At 63.5% G+C, this 16,829-nt stretch overlaps 2 protein-coding genes across 2 annotated transcripts in view; both read right to left on the reverse strand.

Moving 5' to 3' along the window:
• The window catches only part of MYO18A (myosin XVIIIA), a 36,706-nt gene extending 21,353 nt beyond the window's left edge, over positions 1 to 15,353 (reverse strand). Inside the window, 10 exon segments of the mRNA XM_030962569.1 lie at positions 28 to 170; positions 388 to 598; positions 714 to 890; positions 969 to 1,078; positions 1,201 to 1,288; positions 1,840 to 1,896; positions 2,419 to 2,559; positions 9,646 to 10,007; positions 10,010 to 10,727; positions 15,299 to 15,353. Coding sequence (XP_030818429.1) covers positions 28 to 170; positions 388 to 598; positions 714 to 890; positions 969 to 1,078; positions 1,201 to 1,288; positions 1,840 to 1,896; positions 2,419 to 2,559; positions 9,646 to 10,007; positions 10,010 to 10,652 — 1,932 coding nt within the window. The 5' untranslated portion in view covers positions 10,653 to 10,727; positions 15,299 to 15,353.
• LOC115911529 (proteoglycan 4-like) lies at positions 3,141 to 6,522 on the reverse strand. The gene is made up of 5 exons (XM_030962570.1): positions 6,352 to 6,522; positions 5,462 to 5,529; positions 4,584 to 4,640; positions 3,513 to 4,193; positions 3,141 to 3,325 (listed from the first exon to the last, which is right to left on the reverse strand). Exons 2-5 carry the CDS (start codon positions 5,498 to 5,500, stop codon positions 3,170 to 3,172), a joined length of 933 nt encoding a protein of 310 aa, XP_030818430.1. The 5' UTR covers positions 5,501 to 5,529; positions 6,352 to 6,522; the 3' UTR covers positions 3,141 to 3,169.
• Positions 15,354 to 16,829: the final 1,476 nt, after the last annotated feature.

Consider the following 16,829-nt stretch of genomic DNA (forward strand, 5'->3'; position numbering starts at 1 on the left):
CTGGGGAGGGCACCCTGGTCCCCTCACCTGTACAGAGGCAGATGCCACCTGCCCAGCCTGGTCGAAGTCCAGGGAGATGATCTGGGAGAAGCGGGTGCCATTGCCGTTCATGCTGGTGCTGCTATTGCCAAAAGCCTCCAGGATGGTGTAGAGAGCCTGCCACTTCTCCACTGCAGGAAGACAAGCAGGGCAGTGCAGGGGCTGTGCAGTGGGCAGGGGGCCAGAGCTGGCTGGGCAGGTGTTGCTGCTCCCTTGCACTGCAGCAGCCCCCAGGAGCACAGCAAAGGCACCGGTGTGACAGCGACAGCGCGTGTCCAGCCACTGCCGCGTGCGTGGGACCGTGACCGCAAAGCAGGGGGCGTGTGCAGGCAGGACAGAGGGACTCACCAGAGAACACCTTGCCGGTGCTGCCGGCGATGGTGGCGAGGTACTGCACCAGGTGCTGGCAGTTGGTGGTTTTGCCGCTGCCGCTGGCGCCCAGCAGGACGATGGCCTGGTCCTGGCGGCTCATCAGCATGCTGCGGTACGCCGCCTGCGCCACCGCGTAGATGTGCGGGGACGTGTCCTCCCTGCGGCACCCCTTGAACATGTGCATCACCTGATGGGGACAGGGAGGGCAAGCGGGCAGGGGTCAGCACCCTGCCACCCCCACCTCCCTCTCTGCACGGTGCCAGCTGCGTGTCCCCTCCGGTGTCCCCCCAGAGCAGCGTCACCTTCTCGGAGTACATGGAGGGGGAGCTCAGCGGGTTGATGATGACCATGGTGGGCCCGGCGTAGGTGTGCAGGAGGTTGCCACCGTAGCGCTGGCGCAGCGTGTGCAGCGTGCTGGACTCGTTGAGGTAGAGGAGGCTGGCGAGGTCCTCCACACGGTCACAGGACGGGGGGTTTGCCTGGCAGCGAGGTTGAGATGGGGTGGGTCAGGCGGGGAATGGGGATCTGCCCTGCCAGCCCCTGCCCCGCAGCCCTACCTTCTCCACATCGTCCTCCTCCACCTCCAGGACGGCTCCATCGTGGTCCAGTTTCACCTTCACTTTGCCCTCGGGCAGGGGACTGCCCGCCTCTGGCCGCAGCTGGCTGCCTGTGAGGGGCACAGAGCACTCAGAGGGGCCGTGCTGGCAGCCCCCAGGGACACTGCAGTGGGGTCAGGGGGGCTCACTGCACCACAGGAAGGATGGGGTGCTGTGTCCCAGCAGTGCTCACCCAAGGAGAAGCCATCCCTGTGCACCAGCCACACCTTCTCGGTCTCGTACCAGGCCTCCTCGGCTGCTATCTGCTCCTCTGTCTTGGCCTGTGGGACAGCAGATGTGGAGAGGCTGTGGTCACCTGCTCCCTGCCCTGCCTCACCCCCTCCTCTCATCCCTGGGGCTGGAGGGAGCAGGGCTGACTGGCCACAGGGCCATGTGTTGGACAGCCAGGCCACCTCCACAAGCCACAAACCCTCCCAGCACATGTCCCCGATTTGCCCACTGGGGACCCCAGTGGGTGCAGGGCTGCAGAGACCACCATGGCCCTGCCACAGCTTGGGGCAGACATAAAGACACAGTGACCCACAGGAACATTCACTACGGCCACCCTGGGCGAGCCTGGAGGGGCCAAGCTCCCAAACCACAGCCCTGAGAGCAGGCACCCACGTGTCAGGATGCAGGGACACCAGACATGCTATGGGGACATGGGACATGCTGCAGGGACATGCTGTAGGGACACAGGACACACTGAGGCACATAATGGAGTGACATAGGACGTGGCACAGGACTCTGACATGGGAAATGCCAGGCTGGTGGCCAGCACAGCGGGGATGTCCCTGGCACAAGGAGAGCAGGACGAGCTCCAAAGCCAAACCTGAGCTGCAGCAGGGACGGGGCCAAGGGGAGCTGCCGGCGCATCGTCCGCTGGACCCTGGCGAGGCCGAGAGAGGCGGTGAAGGCGAGAAGGGCTCAGCCCTGCCCCGCACACAGCACGGCAAGAGGGGATGGGGAGCGAGCGGGGGCAAAGCACCACTGTGCCAAACCCTGCGGGCGCTCCTCGTGCCACGGCCACCACTGCGGACAGCGGGGTGGCAAGTCCAGTGCAGTGCTGGACAGGCCCAGAGCTGGGAAGGACACTGGCCACAAGGCCATGCTGCCAAAGCCCTGGGGCTGGGGGTCACTGCACTGACCCCGCTCTGAGCTCTGCCAGCACCATGTGCCACAGCTGCTTCGGCACGAGCCATGCATCCTGCCTATGCCAGCACTCTGCCCCTTCGCACCCTGCTCCACACCCCTGCCCGCCCCAGCTGTGCCACCTCCACTGAGGGCACCCTCCTGGGACGTCTGGCTTCCTGGCATGACCTCGCTGGGGAGGGGAGAGGCACCCAGCCCCGGCTGCCCCCGCTGGCCCCATGGCAGCCCACGGAGCAGGGTGGGATGGGGGAAGCCTTACACTCCAGCAGGAGGCGCGGGCGCAGACGCCAGCCCAGAGGCAGACAGAGGATGGCAGGGGGTCGCTGGTGGAGGCAGAGGGCTCCTGAGGACGGGGGTACAGTACCTGGCTGGGTGCCGAGGCGGAGGCGGCGGGGTCCAGCTAACGGCAGCAAGGAAGGAGGAGAGAAAGAAGAGAGGGGGTGAGAGGCAGAGAGCAGAAGCAGCACCCTGGCAAGCCACAGGGCCCCAGCATGGCCATGATCACACAGCACCACCAGGACATCATCCATCCCAGCCACCACAGTGTGCCTGGGCCCCTACAGGGATGCAGGCAGTTCCCCATGCCCAGCACAGTCTGGGCAACGATCCCCAAACCCACCAACAGCCCTGGCCATCCATTCCCTGCTTGCCAGTGTCACCCACAGATGGACCATGGGGTTGGCAGCCAGACACAGGGGTACAGTCACTGTGTGCAGGGCACATGGCACGCCTGGGGCAGCCACACGCTGCCCATGCCTCCCCATCCCTGAGAAGGCGACACGCAAGCACCAACACCTCTGGAGTTACAGAAGTGGTGAAGATCCTCTCCAGCCGGAGCTGCGCCTCCTCAGATGGGCTCAGCACGGACTCGGGGCCAGGGGAAGCAGGGCCAGGGGCAGCCTAGAGGCAGAGCACCATTAGCTCCAGGCCAGCTGTCCCACAGCCCTCACAGCCCTGGCACGTGGGCACCAGCAGGGCCATTGCAAAGGCTTTCCCAGCCCTGCAGCCCATCAGTGCCTGGGGCGGGTCCCAGGGTGAAGGCACAGCTGGGTACCAGTGCGTACCCACAGTGTCCAGGGACCTGTGTCACCACTCCTACACACCTGCTGGGGGGCAGCCGGGGCATTTTTCACAGGGGTCTGCCGCTTCTCACTGCTCTGCAGCTTCTTCTCCACATGAAATGGAGGGGAGACAAGGGGCAGCATGATGGAGTGGCCACAGCACACACGACTGCCCCAAAAAAGTGACTCCCACCCACACGACACATCTCAAAACCACTGCAAACCATGCAGGTGAGCTCACACCACGCTGCACTGGGGGTCAGAGCATCCCCTGTTGTGCACACACTGGTACCTTGTGCCTCTCCAGGGCCGTGGGTTTCAGAGCAGATGCCTTTGCCGGCTCCGCTTTCCCTCCTGAAAGCTGCACTGGTGACTCTGGTTTGGCTTCAGCGCTCGGGGACGGGGACAGCTTTGTGTCCCCACCAGCAGGCTCACGGGGCTTCTCCTGCCTGTCCCCCGGCCGGAGCCGTGGCCGGTGCTCCTTGGTTTTGCCCTTGGCCATGAGGGTTTTGAGCCCCTCTGAGATCTCATCCTTGGGTTCCGGCTTGGCAGGGGCTGAAGGCAGCACGGCGGGGGGAGGTGGCGGGGCTGGGGGAGCTGGGACAGCGGTACGCCCTGCTTCCTCCTTCCTCGGGGGTGGCACTGGCTCGGGAGACTTGGCATCTCGGCCTGGCTCCTTGGCACTGCCAGCGTCCTCCCCTGGCAGGACTTTGCGGACCACCTTGCGCACCACCCGGACCACCTTGCGGCGGGACAGCCCCTGGCCGTCATCTCCCTGTGCCTCGGGGGCTGGGCCCTCCAGCCCATTCTCTGCTGCCCCGTTCAGCACCGGCTCTGGGCTCTTCCCTCTCCCAGGAGGTGGCTCAGGGTTCTTCGCGGGTTTAGGGCTCTTCACAGGCTCAGGTTTTGGGGGTTCAGCTTTCAGGGGCTCAGCTTTCAGGGGTGCAGGTGCTGCATCCTTCGGGGTCTCTGACTGCAGCCACAATGACAGTGGTGTGAGTGGAGGGCCAGCCTCCACTGCTTTTGGGATGTGATGGTGCCCAGGGCTCTGCCCTGCCATGGAGCACAGCTCCTGGCCAGACCCCAGCACTGGGTGTTGGAATAATTACCACAGCACCCTTCCCCACCAACCTACAGCCCCACAGTGGATCCCAGTGCAGGGAGCAATGGTGACCTCCCTGCCCCACCAACAGTGACCATTCAACCCTCAGGCTGCCAGCATGGGGGCAAAATTCAGTGCTCAGGGCATCACTAAGCCCATGACCCTGCATGGTGTCCCCAGGCCCTGTCACAGGGGCTGTTCCCACCAAGGACAAGCCCCGTCCCCAAAAGCTCCACCCTGCCCGTGCCCTGTGACACTTACAGCCCCATCCTCCTTCACGGGTCTTTTCACAGCTAAAGATTTGTCCTCGTCCTTGACCTGAGGGTCAGACAAACAAGAGGAGCATGTTTCAACCCACTGTGGGGCCTTGCTGCAGGAAAACCTCCTGGGACCATCACTCCATGCCAGCCCGAATTTGCAGCCCACTGCAGGGACAAGGATGTGTGTCCTCCCAGGCTCCCCATCAGCCAAAAAAACAGGGGTGGAGCACAGAGATGCACCCGAGATACAGCAAACCCCAAAGGTGGGAGAGGCGCTCTGCCCACCTGGCCTGGGCCCTCTCATCATGAGCAGCAGTGAGGGAGGTGGTTCAGAGTCACACCACCCCTCCTGCAGGATTCTGTCACTCTACACGTCACCCCCCAGCCGGTGTCACAGCACGTTTTAAGTGTCACCAGCTAATCTCTGCAGCAGCCGCACGTGGGACACGCCAGATCCCTGCTGACCCGGGGAAACCAGGGGCCTCTGGGGGGGTGGGCAGCCAAACCCTGCCCTGAGCTGAGCCTCTGAGTGCCAGGACTCGGCTGTGACGCTGCAGCGGTGCATCCTGTGGGCAGCACACTCCGACTTGCCGCCACACAGCAGCTCCTGGGGGGCAGGTGGCACTGGGGTGGCTCACACTGTGTTAGGGGCGGCACCAGACACTCACAAAGCCGTTAGTGATGGTGTTAGTGATCACATGCATGGCTGTGCTGGTGACACCAGCCCTGGCCAAGCTCCCAGCTGCCCAGCACAGCCCCTGTCACAGCAGCACAGTGAGGCTGCTCCAAACACGGTGCCAGCACTGGGCAAACTGGGGGGAGCTGGTGAGCAGCGTGACCCAAACGTGGGGCGCAGGCAAACATGCAAGAGACACTTCCCTTCTGCTCCCAGAACGCAAACCGGGATGAGAACGCCATGGTGATGTCTCATGGAGCTGCAGCCCTGGCTGGGGAGAGAGGGAGAGGTGAGACTGACTGGGACAGCACACAGAATGCCAAACCACGGCCCAGGGTACAGGCACGTGCCCTTCCCCACCTGGGATCCTCAGGAATGGGGGTCTGAGCCCACCTGGACCTGCTCAGCAAACAAACAGTGCCCACAGGAGGGGCTCTGGGGACAGACAGGTGACCAGTCTGAGACCCAGCAAAACTCACTGTGTAAAAAAACCCCCTTTAGTCAGGCTGTAGGACCGTGGCCCCATTCCCCTGAGGGGCCAGCCCGCTGCGGTAAGCAAATGCCAGGGTGAGGGAAGGGATATTTTCTGCCCCAGCTCCCTGCTTGCCCTGACAGCCTGGGTTTATTCTGAGCCTGACCCCGTGCCAGAGTCCAGGCAGCTCTAGTGGGACCTGCTGCCCTGGATGGCACCCACTGTCCAACCCCAGGTTGTGCCTGGTGCCACTGGGGAGAAGCCCCCTCTCAGGGCCAGGCGTGGCACCAAAGCAACCCAGCAGTCTGGGAGCACATCCCTGTCCCCCCAAAGCGTCACCATGGTGTGAAATGCCAGCATGGGGGTCTGGAGACAAACCCACCTGTGGGTCAGAACCCCCAAACCCTCTGCCCACAGCACTCCCACCTCCAAGCAGCCTGGCACTGCCACAAAGCTCTCCAGAGAGCACCGGCCATGAGGTCCCCACAACAAACAACCCCAAAACACCCCAGGGGTGGGTTCAGCCTCTCAATCCCCGATCCCAGCACCAGAACCATCTCCCAGGTACCCCCCTCTTGCTCCCCCAAGCCGTGCTGGCCACGCTGGGGGTCCCCACCTTACCAGAGGGAGAAGGAGAAGGGTTTCCGCCGGGGCGAGCGCGGCACCGCACGGGAGAGGCACTAACGGGGCGGCAGCCGGCAGCGGGGACAGCTGGGCTGATAGGGCCACCCTAAAAATAGCCCAGGAATGCGAGGGCCCCGCCGGCCGGAGCAGCAGCAGCCAGAGGGAGAGCTGGGGGGGGACACTGGGGCCTCGGCACCAGCAGCACCGTCACCACTGCCAGAGGAAGTGATGTGGGCTCCAGGAACTGCCCGGCCTCCCTGCACCGTCCGCCCGCACAGAGTGGGACAGACACCCCCGAGCCAAGCGCAGCTGCGGAGCTGGGGGGGCCAGGCAGGGCTCTGTGCCTCACGGGATGGGGCTGCACAATCCACACCCCTGGGTGCCTGGTGTGGCGCCAGGCAGTGCAAGTCTGACGCTTCTCGCTCCTCCTCTGGCTTTGCCATGAACACCAGATCCCCCCAGAATGTTCTTGGGGACAGACAGCACCCCAGCAACAGACGGTAAAGATGTTCTCATGGCAAAGCTGCCTCTGGAAGTTCAAGGTGTCCCTGGAAACAGCAGGAGAGGGGCAGTGGACAAGGGGATGAGGGTCAGGGCCCTCCCCATGTGGGGGCTGCCAGGAGGAGTTGGTGGCAGGGAGCCAGGCACGCTGGTGGCATGGAGGAGCAGTGGTGACACAGGCATGGCACAGTGGGACCCCAGCTGGCAGCTGAGCAGGTTCCTGCCCAACTGAAACGAGACAGATGTGCCCTGAGCAAATAAACATTGCCAGAGGAAGCAGGGGGTCCCAGGCTGGCACACCCCACTGCACAAGGGACAGGCCACATCAAACACCCTTGGCAGGGCTGGCATAACACAGCAGAGTGTCTGCAGTGACACGGGTGTCCCCAGGTAGCACAGGCATGCAGCCACCTCCACTGGGATGCCCAGCCCAGCTGTTTGGTGACAGCAGCATTTCTGCCTGGTGCATTTCTCTCATTCCTAAGCCAGGAAATTCAGCACACACACACTGGCCCATGGCTGAGCCCCCTCCCAAGACCCCACCACCCTGCGACACCGCAGCAGCACCAACCCCTCAGTGAGAGCAGAAAGAGAGCCAAACCAAGAACTTGCCAAGCACAGAAAAATGATAACAGTGCCCCTGACACAATGAGAGTCCCACACTCCCACCTTGGTGGGACACAGGGAACCCAGCCATGCCACGGCACCCTGGGGACAGCGACCTGCAGGGACCTGTGTGCCCGTGGACAGTGGCACACAAGGTCAGCCAGCACAGCCACTGGATGCCTGCGGCCCTGCTGCAGCACTGGAGTGGTCAGAGGCGTTTCTGGAATATTTCTGGAATATTTCTGCTGGGCCGGCGCACGCCTGGGCCTTGCCTGAGGAATTTAGCCGGTAAATAAATAAATACAGCGTGGAGCTGAGCCAGCCCAGCTGCCCCGCACTGGGAGCAAGGCTGGGACACAGAGGGGGTTTCACCCCAGCCCCAATGCCACCAGCTGTCCCCTGTCACCCCACAGCACTGACAGCCCCCCAAGAGGCAGCGGGGGCTGGCACTGCCCAGCCAGGTCCGTGGGGACAAGGGTGACTCAGCCCAGATCCCGTGAGGGGGTTAAACCCCCCATGGTGCACAGAGAGCCCGGCACCATCCCTCTCCAGCCAGGGAGGGGCTTCCAAAACAACAGCCCAAAATATGTCTATAATTTCCTGTTTCAAAAAGGATCATTTTTATTTAAATTAGGACCAGAAACATTCCAGGGAGCTTAGTGGGGCCTGGGGGAGAGCGGGCCTCCCTGTGTGCCAGCACCTTGTGTGAGGGACCCCCAGCTGCACCCAGCACCCCAGTCTGGGCTCCCTAGCACCAGCAAAGCCACAGTGTGTCACTCTGGTGCACCATGAGGAGGAGGGAGGAGGAGGCATCCTGTGCCAGTGCTGCAGAGGCAACCCCACAGCACAGTCAGTGCCAGCTCTCTGACCAGCTCCCACCGGCTGATGCCGTCAAACCACACCGTGTTCCAGCACAAGGCTGCAGATTGCAGCCTCTCCCATGCAGCCCCAAGGGCACTGGTGATTCCTCTCCCCTTTCCCAGCCCAGCACAGTGCTCCTGCAAGGCACAGGCACCTTGCTGGCCCTCTGTGTGCCAACATCCAACACACACCTGCCTCCGTGCCAAGGCACAGCTGTGCCCAGTGTCCACACAGGGCTATCCCACCAGAGGTTATCCAGGCAGCAGTGCCCCTTGTCCACACCAGGGGTTATCCAGGTGTTCACACAGGGTTATCGAGGCAGCAGTGCCCGCTGACGCCTGCAGGGCTCCAGGAGGAGCTGCGGGAAAGGCACCGCTCTGGCTTGGCGCAGACTCCACCCCGCAGCGCCGGCATCTGCTCGAGGAGCACATGGAGCCCCGTGGTCACCCTCGCTCCATCCTGGCCACCAACTCGCAGGCACAGGGCCTTGCCATGCACAGTGTGGCTCTCCCCAGTGCAGCCAACCTGCTCTGCAGGCACAGGCACCCTCCTCACCCGAGGCAGGCTTAAAACTACACTAAACAAGTCCAGCTATAGGCTAAACAACACCACTCTGCTGCAGCCCCTGCCACCACAGAGGGGGTCCAGCCCTCCAGGGTGCTGTGTTTGGGGGGCTCTGCTGGGGTGCCAGCTGGTCAGGACACTGGTTAGCCTGCGGCAGGGTCAGCAGTGCCGGGCAGCAGGCGTGAGGGATGTGGGTCACCCAGCCATTAAGTTTCTATTTATACAGCAGCAGCAGCAGCAGCAGTAGCTGCGTACGCAGGGCTGCGCACGCCGGCAGCAGCTCCCAGCCCCTGGCACACTGCGTGCCTGCCCCAGTCCCCGGGGAGGATCCCTGTGGGGGACGCCAGCGTGGGCAGCGGAGCAAGCAGTGTCCTTCAGCAAAGTAGCCTTTGGAATTTCCTGGCAGTGAGGAGCAAAGCTCCCTTCTCAGCTGAACTATGCTCAGTCAGCAAAGAGATGGGGACATACTTCCCGCAGGCAATGCAGAGCTGGGCTCTCCTCTAGCAGGAGGAAAACCCAACCCAACAGCCCCCTGAGCACTTTGAGGGGCAAAACCCACCAGTGATGATTTGCAAGACCTGATGCATCACTGCTGCATCCCAGCCACAGCCTCCCACTCCTCCCTGTGCATCCTGGCTGGAGCAGCCCCAGCACCCGCTGTTTCCCACGGCCCCTGCCAACCCAAACACCCCCACGAGGACACTGGCACTGGCAGAACCCAGGCCTGGCAGTGCCCGTGGCAGGGACAGCGTTACTCACATCCCAGGCAGCACGGCGTGTCCCCTGGCCGCCCCGCAGCCAGCAGCGGCTCAGCTCGCTCAGCTCCAGGATGGGCTGCACCTTCAGCTGCACCGTCTCCCCCGACTGCCGGATCATCTCCACGATCTCATCCCGGGATTTGTTCTCCACGTTCCTGCCGTTGATCTCCACCAGCCGGTCCCCCGGCACCAAGCCCAAGGCCAAGTCTTTGGTGCCGGCTCCGGGCTCGGCGAAGTGCACGACGCGCCGGTACACCTGCCCGTCGGGGCCGCGGTCCAGCATGGTGGTGCGGCGCAGGGAGAAGCCGAAATCGCCCGTGTTGCGCCTCTGCAGCTCCAGCTGCCGTGGGGTGGGGGGCTGGGGGGCACCAGGGCAGGCAGCCGAAGCTCAGCAGGGAACTTCTTACCGACGAGCTCCGGCACCCTGGCACGCAGGGAGGCGGCAGGAGGGGTGCAGGGCTGCCCGGGGGGAACCCCCTGCTTGTCCAGTGGGGTGTCCAGCATGCGCACCTCCACCTGAGGGGAGGGGGCTGCCGAGTGCTCAGAGGGTGTGGAGGTCTCTGAGGTGCTCTCATCCCGGCTTTTTTGGGAGAAGGAGAAGCGTTTGACAATCACCTGGGAGTTCTGCTTGGCCAAGGAGCCAAACTTGGCTGCTCGCTGCAGCACCGAGCCCTTGAAGTTGGTATCGTCCGCCTTGAGATCGTCGCTGGAGCTGGCCGTGCTCAGGTGGCCCGAGTCCAAGATGACACTGCCCCGGTTGCTGTCAGAGTCAATATCTGTGAGGTGCAGCTCGGAGCCACTGGCCACTTTAATGGGGATGGGGTTGGAGATCTCCAGGCGGGTCTTGGAGTCCCGCTTGGAGGCACGGTTGAGGTTGAAGAAGCCCCGGCGCATGCTCATCTCCTCCAGGCTCTTGAGTTCAGCTGCTGACATTCGCTCCTTTTTCTCCTTCTTCTTCTCCTTCCGGGCCCCATCCTTCTCTTTGTCCTTCTTCATCAGGTTGAACATGGTGGATGGGGGCTTGGGGCACTCTTGTCCCCAGAGCAGGGCACTGGGCTGGGGCGCCGGTCACGGCTCAGCCGCCTGTGCAGAAGGACAGACAGTGAGGGTGCCATCAGAGAGCAGCACGGCCAACACCCACCCACCACCCCTCCATCCACCCCACTGGTCACGCCAGCTGCCACCCCCAGCCCCTGAGCCATGTTCCAGTATTTCCACCCTCCCTGGGGACTGCAGCACCACAGGGCTGAGACTGCCCCAGTCAATGTGTACCCTGGCTGGGCATCAAGCCCCAGGGATGCAGCAGGGACGCCCCAAAAGAAGCCCAGAAGCCTGGCAGTGCCTGGCACTAGGGCTGACTGCAGGCAAGACCCTCAGCAGCTCAGGAGCTGTTTTGGAGCAGCATGGGTGGGCAGGGAAGAAAATATCCTGGTGGCTTTTGCAGCAGTTACTGCTGGCAGGGACACTCCCCAGGGTAAAACCCCCATCCCATCCAGCCACCAACGTCCTGCCTGCTGTTCAAAAGCCCCTTGTTGAGGAAACAGAGGCCTTTCTGCTGCTCATCCTGGCTCTGGCCACCACAAACCACAGGGGCTGCCGTGGGCAGGATCCCCACCAGGGAGGAGCCGGAAACACGGCCTGGAGCGAAGGTTGCTCTAATAAACAGGAACCTGTAAAATCACATCCCTCCCAACACTGATAAGTGTCTAATTTTAGCCAGGGCGACACAGAGGCTCGTGACGCTGCCGGTGACCTCCAGGAACAGTGGCTCTTTCATTTGGGCATCCCGCACAGAGCGGGGGGAGCACCCAGTGCCAGTGGGAAAACCGTGGCTGGGAAGAAAATGCAGCTCCCTCCTGGAAAACCCCACATGCACCCAGTGCCCGGGGGCACCCACAGCCTCACCCTGCATGGGGGGCTGTGGCACTCCTCTGCCCCTGGGGTAACTGGTAGCCCCCCCCCAGCCTCCATCGAGCGCTTGGGCTGTGGATAAACAACTCCAAAGTGGAGCAGGCGGCTGGCAGTGCCTGCAGGACGGGCTGACAGCTATATATAACAGGGCAGGAAACTGCACAGGAACTTAACCTCAGCACAAAGGACAACAGGAAAGCTCCCCACGTTTGAAGCATCTGCTTTAGAGCTCTCCGACGGGTGTGGGGATGAGGTTTGGGCAGCCATAGGGATGGGTAGTGCTGCCCATGGTGGCAGTGCAGCTCTGCCTGGGGTGCATGGATGTGCTGTGCTGTGCCAAGCTGCACCTTGGCTCCAGCACAGCATCAGTACTGCATCACCATCACTGCCTGGACCATCTCCCTGCAAGGACACATGGTCTGCACTGCCCTTGAACACACCCAGTGGGACAAGGGAAACCTGTTTTCCTCTTGACAAAGCCATCCAGGGATGGCAGGGAACTCCCTGAACCTCGCTGCCCCTCGGGGCTGGGACAGGAGCACACGTGCCCGGGAGAGGCCTGGCCACAGGGCAGGTGAGGACAGAGCCCTGCAAGCCATGGCACAGTGTTGGCTCTGGGTGTGTGATACCTCTGAGGCAGCGAGGGGAAGCAGCCTGAGGGACAAGGTCAGGCTTGCAAGGCTCCTGGCCATGGCCAGAAGGGCTGCCACAGTTGTGCCCACACCACCCAGCCCCAGGGCTCTGGCTGCTCTGCCCTCCCTGCAGCAACTGGGGCTTTACCCAGACCCACGGCAGGACCTGGGCAGGGCAGGGCCCCAAAACACATGAAAACAACCCACTTCCTTTCTCCTCTTCCAGAACTGCTGGCTGTGGGGTGATCACTGACCCAAACCAGGGGACAGCACAGCCTCTTCTCATGACCCACAGCAGGTGCTGCCACAAAGGCCACCACAGCCATGCCATCCTGGGGGCTGCTCCCTTGTGCCAGGAGCTCAGCACAGACAATGGCAGGGAGAGAACCTGCACCTGTTCCTGTCCCCGCTGTGTGACACATGCCACCGCTACCACACTGCCTGGCCATCCCTGAAGCTGCAAAAAGGGCTGCACCCCTGGCAGCACCCAGTGCTCACCTGGGGCAGGGAGGGGGCTGCTGGGATCCTTCCTGGGGGTCCCTTGGGAGCAGAGCCACTCGCCAGGCAGGTGCTGGTTAGAGCCAGGGCGCTAGGAGAGAGACGGCCAGCGCGCTCTTTGTCCTCGGTGGTTTCTCTCCCGGCACACAGGCTGCCTCCCAGCCTTTGTACGCTCAACAAAAAGGGGGAACGGCGTTCCCAGCCGCATCGCTAATCAGGCAGCACTGGCGGCCACTGCCGCAGCCACGTGTGCCCCACTCAGGGCCACAATAGGCAGCAGTGGGGCAGGCAGACAGGACTTTTGTGGGCTGGGGAAAGCACCGCAGCATCCGCCCTGCACTGATGTCCCCAGCCCGTGTGTTGTGCCATTGTGGTTTGCTCCCTTTTCCCCAAGCAGCCTCCCGCCACGGATGGGTGCAGCCCGATGCCGTGAGCAGGAGGTGCTGCTGAGCGGCTCCTCGCTTCTGATTCAGACCCAAGGCGCCTTCCCTGACTCAGCCCGGGCTTGCTCCGGGATCCCCTCGGCCAGGCGTGCATGAGCCCTGGCAGGGAAGGGAGAGGCACCCGCCGGCGCTCTGGGATCGCACGCGAGGATGCTGCTGCGACACTGGGCTGGCAAAGATGAGGACGTCACCTTGGAAGGGCCAGATGGCAGAAAGGGAGACGCATCTCAGCGCTCCCCAAGCCAAAATCCTCTCTGAGCCACCCAAGCAGGAGCCGGATGCACCTTCCCCCACGTCCCCCCAGCACAGCCAGGAGCCCCTGTGTCCCTGCCAGGGCGCCGGGGAGTTGCAGGCAGGGAGGAAGGCGTTCACTGAAACTCCCAGCCACTCCTTCCCTCCTCGAGACGCAATCTCGTCCGACACGCTCCCGTGCAGGGACCTGCACGGCAAGTTCCACGGTCGCCTGCCCTCCCTGCTCTGCTCCCTAATGACAGCAGTAGCGCTCTGCTCCCACACCACTTTGGCACAGGAGCTGGTGGCTGTCCCCTCCTTGGGCACGCCGTGTTGGGGTAGCTCATGGCCTGGCTGTGCCCAGCCAGGAAGGGATGATGCCGTGCCAGGGAACAGGAGCTGCTGGCAGCGATTCCGAGCAGCCAGGCCAGCTCCTATGCAGGGCAAGTGGGAGCTGACCTGCGTGATGGCTCCTTGCTGGACACAAGTTTTCCACAGAACAAGGAAATTTAGGGGGTTTCCAAATCCCTCTGCAGCGCCTTCCCTTATGGACAATGCTGGAATGTGTCAAGAGGAAAACAATCCCGGATCCACCTGAGTCACAGCCAGGATATGCTACCAGGCTCTCCCCAGAGCAGGATTTCAGGCCCTCCTGCTGCAGGAACCCCACGTCCAACAGCAAAGGGGACCCAGAGGGGTCACCCCAGGCCAGGAGGGTGCATGGGGTGCAAGCACTTGCCTCGCCTCAAACCTGGGGAATGACACAGCTCAAGAGGTCTAACAGGGTACACCCAGAGGTAGTGGGGCAGGATCTTGGCAGGGCTGCCAGTTGGGACACGGTTCCCTGACCAGCTGGAGGGGTCAGGTGGGTTGCAGCCCTGTTAGCACAGGGCACACAGCTCCCTCATCACTCTTATCTGGCCCCAAATTCACAGCCTGGTGCCCTGCATGGCCCAGCCCACGGCAAAGGTGAAGGGCCGAGCCACAGCTCGGCAGGGGCAAAGTCCAGGGCTGCTGCAGGTGCTGTGGGAACACCCAGATCCCAATGGGAGCTGGGATGGGGCAGTGGGCAGAGGTCCCCCAGTGCCAGAGTGCCAGGGCCAGCCTTGGGGTGTAGGAACACACTGCCATGTGCCCACACTCTCCTGTAATTGCCCTAAGTTTAGCTCTGGCACTTGCTGACCAGACAATTTGCATCTCACAGGCCGGCTGGAAACCACACGATTTAGGGACGCGCGTCCCAGCCCTCGCCCGATGCTCCATATATTTCTCTCTGGGAAAATTAACAGGCACTGGGCTGGCCACAGCCCTGCGAGCCACCACCACCCCCAGCACAGCAGCTCGCTGAGTGCCACCCACCCCTGTCACTCTAAAAGGTGGCTCAGGTGCCAGTGGCACCGATGTGGTTAGTGGCGAGCCGGGCTAATGGCTTTGGATGCAATTCCCGGAAATGTGGGAAAGGCCCAGGCCAGCGGGTTCTCCCTGGAAGCATTCCCTGGGAGCCCTGCAGCGGGTGCTGGGGTACCCGACACGGAGCACCTGACACGGGGCATCCCGCAGGGGGGACACGCAGGGACACCGCACGCAGAAGCACAGCCCGCACAAGGTGACACGCACACACATGCAAACACGCACACGAGTGACACCGGGGGCTGCACAGGCGCTGCGAGACAAGAGCGGGCCATGCGCACGCCCGCGCCCCGCAACCGGGGGGCGGCACCGAGGGGGTCCGCACCCACCCACCCACCTACAGCGGCTGTGCAACGCCGCGGGGGCGCGGGCACGGGCACGGCTGAGCTCGGCTCGGCCCGGCCCGGCCCGGCCCGGCCCGCCGGGGGGCGATGCAGGCGCGGCCCGGCCGGCGCGGCGGGCGGTGCGTGCCGGTGCCCCGGCGGCGGTGCGGGCGGCCGGTGCCGGTGGGAGGGCGGCGGGTACTCACCCAGCGGCGGCGGCGGAGCGCGGCCCGGTGGCGGCGGCGGCGGTGCCGGGCCCCGGCGGCGGCGCGGGGGCGGGGCGGGGCGGGGCGGCCCCGCACCGGGGCGGGCACTGCCGGCTCTGCGCGCGCCGCCCGCCGCGCCGGGCGCGGCTCCGCTCGGCACCGAGAGAAGCGCAGGAGCGGTCCTGCCCACCCGAGAACCCCAACCCGGCTGTAAGCACCGTACGGAGCGGCGCCCGCAGCCGGTACCGGCGCAACCGCCCCCGCACGCCCACGAAGCGGGGTGACCCCGCACCCCGCCGCGGACGCACATACGGTGTGTGTGCACACCCCCGGTGTGGCACGGTGACACCCCGTCCATCCGGCACTCCCCGCACGCACACACCCCCCGATCCTCACATACACTCTCACGTTGTGAGCTCGCACTGATGCGCACACGCAGCCCCGTGCATGCACAAGGCACGCACGCGCTGCTGGGGTTCTCCTTTTCGGAAGAATCCCATCAGGAACAGCACTGGATCCAGACAGGGAAGGCTCCAGGCTGGCGGCCGGAGCAGGGTGACGGGTGCCTGCTGCCCCCAGTGCAGGGAATACAAAGCTGGCCATGGCAGAGCTGCCTGAGGAGCCATTCTGCAGCTTCTCCCGCAGCATCTGTGCCCAGCGAGGGCTGTCAGCCTGACAGTCAGGGACTGACTGTGGGACAGTGGCTGCTCTGCCCAGGAGACAGCCCAGGGTTAACAATGAGCATCTCCCAGCACACCCAGCAGTGAGAGCAGCACAGTCTTTGTTACCACTGGTGTCCAGCTTTGGGACGTCACACTGGGGTTGGTCACATACAGTGAGAACCCTGGGACAGATGGTTTCAGGATAAGCCCTGCCATGTCAATGCTGGGACAACCTCCCTTCCTATAGGGTGTGGGAGCAGCTGGGCCCAGGGAAGCTGCAGTGGGGCTTTGGGAACAGGGAACCCAGAGAGAGGCATCCACAAGCTCTTTCCAAAAGCACTTTTCAGGCAGTGCTCGATTTTTGATTGGGATGCTCAGAGAGATGACAGGGACAGTCCCCTGCCCAAGGGGACTGTCTCCAAACCCCCGCTGCCAGCCTACCATTGCTGGCTGAGTCGTGTGGTCCTGGCTCTCCTACCACCAGGCTGTGAGCCACTCTTGGGACACAACTTGTCTGGGTGTCACAAGCCCCACTCCCTCACAGTGGTAAAGCTGGCTGTGATTCCCAGCCCACAGCCTGTGCCCAGGATACAGCCCCACAGCAGCAGCAGAGCAGGACACATGGGGCATGGCAGAGCAAGCTGGCAGCTGAGCAAGGAGCCCTGTGCTGGGCATGCAGTGGTGGAGGAGAGGCAGCCCTTGCAGGGCGGAGGACGGCGGCAGTGAGCACAGCCGCCTGCTTTTGTCACACTGTCCTTTGTCCCAGGCACGTGGCACCAAGTGCAGGGAGCCGCAGCCATCCGGAGAGCAGGGATGGGGTTGAGTGATCTGGAAGGGCAGCAGAGCCTGTCTGAGCTTTCAGGAGGGTT

Source organism: Camarhynchus parvulus, chromosome 19 (assembly GCF_901933205.1).
Source record: "Camarhynchus parvulus chromosome 19, STF_HiC, whole genome shotgun sequence".
Taxonomy (NCBI): Eukaryota; Metazoa; Chordata; class Aves; order Passeriformes; family Thraupidae; genus Camarhynchus; species Camarhynchus parvulus.

Excerpts from the sequence above, each read along its gene's own strand:
- LOC115911529 (XM_030962570.1), bottom strand. The coding sequence starts at position 5,500 with ATGGCGTTCTCATCCCGGTTTGCGTTCTGGGAGCAGAAG. Across the intron at positions 4,194-4,583 it reads CCGTGAAGGAGGATGGGGCT|TCAGAGACCCCGAAGGATGC; the intron begins GTAAGTGTCACA and ends TTGTGGCTGCAG. Across the intron at positions 3,326-3,512 it reads CGGCCCTGGAGAGGCACAAG|AAGCTGCAGAGCAGTGAGAA; the intron begins GTACCAGTGTGT and ends CATGTGGAGAAG.